The following is a 5,052-nucleotide window of genomic DNA, read 5'->3' as shown; positions in this document are numbered from 1 at the left end:
GGGTAAGGAGATAATTCCGGAATTAGAAAGTGGCGATGGTTGTACAAAATAGTGCATTTTCTTAGTAAAAGTGATGAATGTTATGAATGTGTATTTTACCAAAATAACCGGATATCTGTGCAGGAGCTTAATTCTCCTAGGATTTTATATTGCCCCCTTTTCCCTGCCGCAAATACATATCCTGGGGTTAACAAGAAAAATGTGTTGGGAAGCCGGGCGCAGTGGCTCACGCCTGTAATCCCTGCACTTTGGGAGGCTGAGGTGGGCGGATCACCTGAAGTCAGGAGTTCGAGAGCAGCCTGACCAATATGGTGAAACCCCATCTTTAAAAAAAAAAAAAAAAAAGAGAGAGAGAGAAAAAGAAGAATGTGTTGGCAACAATCATAGGTTGTAACTATTAATTTTTTTCTTTACCTTTTTGCGTAATTATGAGTAAGGGTTGCCTTAACGTCTTTTAATGGGAAAACATAAAGAGTTTATTTATTTATTGAGACAGAGTCTTGCTCTGTCACCCAGGCTAGAGTACAGTAGTGCTTGGCTCACTGCAACCTCCACCTCGCGGGTTCGAGCAATTCTCTCCCTCAGTCTCCTGAGCAGCTGGGATTACAGGCACCTGCCACCCACCCAGCCAATTTTTTGTATTTTTAGTAGAGACTGGGTTTCACAATCTTGACCAGGCTGGTCTTGAGCTCCTAACCTCGTGATCCACCTACCTCAGCCTCCCAAAGTGCTGAGATTACAGCCACCGGGCCCAGCCAGAACTGACATTATCATTGCATCAGGTTTTAGGAGCTTCACAAACATATCTGATTTGATTTACAGTCAAGGACAATGTTGTTCCCACTGAAAGGAAAACCAGCTCCTGCTCTGCACAATAATCCCCTAGAGGTCAGAAGCAAGGGGAGGTTTCAGATTTACCCCAGAACATGCAGTCCAGTAAAGACACTGGAAGAATAACAGTGTGGATTGATTTCCATGGTGCTGAGTCCAATGCTAGAGGGGAAGAGGGATCCAGGATTGGGATGAGGGGTTTGGAAGGGTGGGGTGGGTGGAGTAGAGACTTAAACTAATTGGGCTTATGCTTTCCTTCCGCAGACTTCTGAACAAACAGTGAATCCATTACCGAGAAAAACCAGGTGGCCTGTGTAGACAGGTCTCAATTAGATGCTAGTTACTGAAAGAGCTTGCTCAGAGACTGATTGAAAAATTCTCCACTAGATATGGCTGCAAATTGCAGACTCCCATGGCGTCAGGGAGAACCCCGAAACAGCCCTGGGTTACAGCTGCCACAGTCCGTGGCATCCCCAGGAACTCAACTTAGAAGTGACTACGGAGACCCTGAGACTTGGCACATGAACTTCAGGATGTTCAACTGCCCAGAGCAGTTGGACCCCATCCAGGCTCTGAGGAAACTCACTGAGCTGTGCCATCTGTGGCTGAGGCCCGACCTCCACACCAAACAGCAGATCCTGGACATGCTAGTGATGGAGCAGTTCCTGATCTCCATGCCCCAGGAGCTCCAGGTCTTAGTCAAGGTGAACGGTGTGCGGAGCTGCAAAGAGCTGGAGGACCTGCTACGGAACAACAGAAGACCCAAGAAATGGGTGAGTAGGACCCTCGTGGTTGGTGCAGGGAAGGGGAGCCGGGATGGGGACCAAAAGAATTATCCAGTCTCAAATATCAGCATAGCCAATGTTGCAAATCCCTGGTCTAGGAGATGGACAGGCATAGGGGATACAGGCACCCACACCCTGTGTGAGGCCAACATGAAAGAAAGACATTGGTGAAATATTCCGCCTGATGGAACGTAGGGAAGGAGGCATTAGAGTGAACTGAAGGGGGATCCAGAAGTCCCCACCTGAGGCAGGGAAGTGGTTGGCATCAGAGATCCAGGCATCTCTCTCCAGGTCCCCACAGGAGCCCCTAAGTTCCAACACAAGGTGAGCTCCCATTGGCAAATGGAGCTGGATTCACCCAGAATATTCCTCCTTTTCTTCTCTTTGGTTTAGAGACCCTTTCATTTAAAGGACCCATATTTATATACTTCTCTAGAGAAAAAAAATTCAGACAGGACTGCTGTGTCTACAGAGCTGACTGTGCATTGGGAAGATTTTGAACATTAATTACAGTAAAGTGTGAGCATGATGGCAGGACCCAGGGAATGTGAGAGTTGCTTTCAGGTTCTCACGGTGTGTCTGATTGTCTTTTTTCTCTACAGTCTGTGGTTAACTTGCTTGGCAAGGAATATCTTATGCTGGACTCAGAGGCTGAGATGGCTGAAGCCCCCGCCAGCTTCAGGAATGATCTGAGAGATGTGTCCAGCCAGCGGGCCTCCTCTGTGAACGACATGCACCTGGGGGAAGGCCAGGCGAGCCAAGAGGTGCAGACCCTGCCCAAGGTCCCTGCACTGTCCAGCGGGCAGGTGAGTGTGAGGCCCTGGTGTCTGGGCAGAGGTGGGAGAAGGAGCAGGAAGAAATCGTGTGGCTGCTGGACTGATTGAGAGATTTGACACAGGAGAAAATTAGAGCCATTCTCCATGAATATGGTACATCCCCAGACATTGCTGGGCCATCACAGAGAGTGAAGCCTCGTCTACTTTTCCATGAAAACTTTTAGCATTTAGGTTAGGGGCTAAGAAATGGTGCCAGTGAAATGAGGGAGGCAGTTGGCACAGATGAATGAACTGAAGGTCCCTTTCCCATGGCCAGTTTCCTCAGTCATTTCACGTAATAATTCAGCAAGGAATTGGTTTCTGCAGATTGTCAATTTCTTAATTTGAGGAGTGTTTCTCAACTGGGGTGATTTTGCCTTTCAGGACCCAGTTGCCATGTGTGGAGATGTTTTTGTGTCATTGTAGGGGGTGGTGTGGTGTTCACAGCATCTGGAGGGTGGAGGCGGGGTCTCTGCACTGCACAGGAGCGTCCCCACCAGGAGGGTGATGTGATGCAGCCCCTATGCCAGTGGTGCCACCTAGGTCGAGGTCAGGGGCTCCTTCCAGCATCAGGGGCTGGGAGACGGTGGCATGGCTGGGAGAAATAGGCTCAGAGAAACAGAGTGAAAACCACCAGGCACAGGGGCTGATTTAGAATATGGAGGGTACGCATTAGGGACAGACTCAGAAATGAGGTGGTGATGTTGACTTGGGGTGATGGGGTGGCCCAGAGGAAGTCTGCACATGTTTCCACCCTGTGTCATTAGAAAAGTTGGTGCATCCAATCAGGAAGGGACGGAGATGTTTGTGCTTCCACCAGTGTAGACCCAGCAGTCATTCTCTTGGTTTTTCATTGTCAGGGAGAGGACTTCCTGCTACAAAAGACTGTTGTCATGAAAGGTGACCCAAAGGTTCGGAGACCCAAGCAGAACCTGGAGAAGCATCTGAAGGAAAACGGCAAAGAGAACCCAGGACTCACATCCCCAGAGCCGCAGCTTTCACAGGGTCCCAGTGAGTATGGAGACTTGGATCCACAGGGAGTTAGCCCCTCTCTTCTGGGGTGGGGACTGGGGCCAGCATTATCATCTCCTGGGGGAGTTGGTGCTCAGCTGCCAAAGCCTCTCCATCCCCCACTCTCCAGAGGCGTGTGGTCCCATGTCTTAGGCTTGAGGTGGAGGGGAAGTTCTCAGCCAACTTCAGTGTTTGGTTGCGATGAGTTTGGCATATTGAAAATGAGTTTTATTAACCATTGTGTGGACTCTCTTCTTCCAGGTGCTCCAGTGAGAGCAAAGGATGGGAAGGAACCCCGAAAGAGAGCCCCTGTGGAGAATGTGGATGCTGACACAGCTTCTGCCTGCACAGTGGAGACAGAAGCCTTGACTCACAGTGAGGACAGAGGAGACTCTCTGAATCCAAGAGGTCCCAAAAGAACCAAACCAGACGCCACCTCCATTTCCCAAGAAGAGCCTCAAGGAGGAGCCACACCTGTGGGCAACAGAGACTCCCCGGGACCAGCTGGGATGAATCCAGTTCATTCCCCAGGCCCTGCAGATGCAGGCAGTCACCCCGATGGCCAAGAAGCCGTGGCACTGCCGCCCTTTGTGTGTGACGAGTGCAGTAAAGCATTTAAGTATTTCTCCCAGCTAAAGCTCCACAAGAGATCACACACAGGAGAGAGACCCTTTGAATGTGAGTGTGGGAAGCGCTTCTTGCAGGCCTCAGACCTCCGGGTTCACCGGCGAATCCACACTGGCGAGAAGCCCTACATGTGTGACGTCTGCAACAAGAGGTTCGCCCACGAGTCCACCTTGCAAGGTCACATGAGGTTGCACACGGGGGAGAAGCCGTTCAAATGCAAATACTGCGGCAAGGTCTTCAGCCACAAGGGGAACCTGAACGTTCACCTGCGCACCCACTCTGGGGAGAAACCCTACAAGTGTCCCACGTGTGGAAACGTCTTCCGTCAGTTGGGAACATTCAAACGTCACCTGAAAACACATCAGAAACCACTTCCCAGTGATTCCAGAGAGGGATCCTCAGCCTCCACCCCAGGAGAGGGTGAATGATGACTTTTCTGCATGTTATGGGATGGCACAGGACGCATAAAGCACTTGATAGGTGTTCCCAGGATGTTTGAGTAAATATGTATGTATCCTTCCCTGTGCGTTTTGTTTTCTGTTTGATGATGCCTATTGCTTTCTCATAGATTTATTTTAGTGTCTGTTGCTGTTTCTCTTCCAATGAGCACAGGTCTCATCATTTTCCAGTATCTTACGATAAGAAACTGAGCACAGTGGCATGCAACTGTAATCCCAGCTAGTGGGGAGGCTGAGAGGCAGGAGAATTGCTTGAGTCCAGGAGTTTAAGTCCATCCTGGGCAACATAGTGAGACCCCATCTCAAAAAAAAACAAAGAAACATGTTTCTATTTTTAGTAGAGACAGGGTCTGGAGTGCAGTGGTGTGATCTTGGCTCACTGCAACCTCTGCCTCCTGGATTCAGGTGATTTTCCTGCCTTAGCCTCCTAAGGAGTTGGGACTACAGGCGCAAGCCACCATGCGCAGCTAATTTTTGTATTTTTAGTAGAGAGAGATGGGGTTTCACCACGTTGGACAGGATGGT

At 49.7% G+C, this 5,052-nt stretch overlaps 1 protein-coding gene across 1 annotated transcript; it reads left to right on the top strand.

Moving 5' to 3' along the window:
• Nucleotides 1-1,220: 1,220 nt before the first annotated feature.
• On the top strand, nucleotides 1,221-4,497 carry ZSCAN5B (zinc finger and SCAN domain containing 5B). Its single transcript, XM_017546636.2, has 4 exons — nucleotides 1,221-1,604; nucleotides 2,219-2,422; nucleotides 3,292-3,442; nucleotides 3,704-4,497. The coding sequence occupies exons 1-4, from the start codon at nucleotides 1,221-1,223 to the stop codon at nucleotides 4,495-4,497; spliced, it is 1,533 nt and encodes a 510-aa protein (XP_017402125.2).
• The last annotated feature ends 555 nt before the right edge of the window (nucleotides 4,498-5,052 follow it).

The sequence above is a fragment of the Cebus imitator genome, unplaced genomic scaffold (genome assembly GCF_001604975.1).
Source record: "Cebus imitator isolate Cc_AM_T3 unplaced genomic scaffold, Cebus_imitator-1.0 Scaffold190, whole genome shotgun sequence".
NCBI classification, from domain to species: Eukaryota; Metazoa; Chordata; class Mammalia; order Primates; family Cebidae; genus Cebus; species Cebus imitator.
This window is presented reverse-complemented; position numbering and strand designations above follow the sequence as displayed.

Bases quoted from the DNA above. Each gene is read 5' to 3' on its own strand.
- ZSCAN5B (XM_017546636.2), top strand. From the start codon at position 1,221: ATGGCTGCAAATTGCAGACTCCCATGGCGTCAGGGAGAACCCCGAAAC. The intron at 1,605-2,218 runs GTGAGTAGGACC...TTTTCTCTACAG, and splicing joins ACAGAAGACCCAAGAAATGG to TCTGTGGTTAACTTGCTTGG. The intron at 2,423-3,291 runs GTGAGTGTGAGG...TTTCATTGTCAG, and splicing joins CTGCACTGTCCAGCGGGCAG to GGAGAGGACTTCCTGCTACA.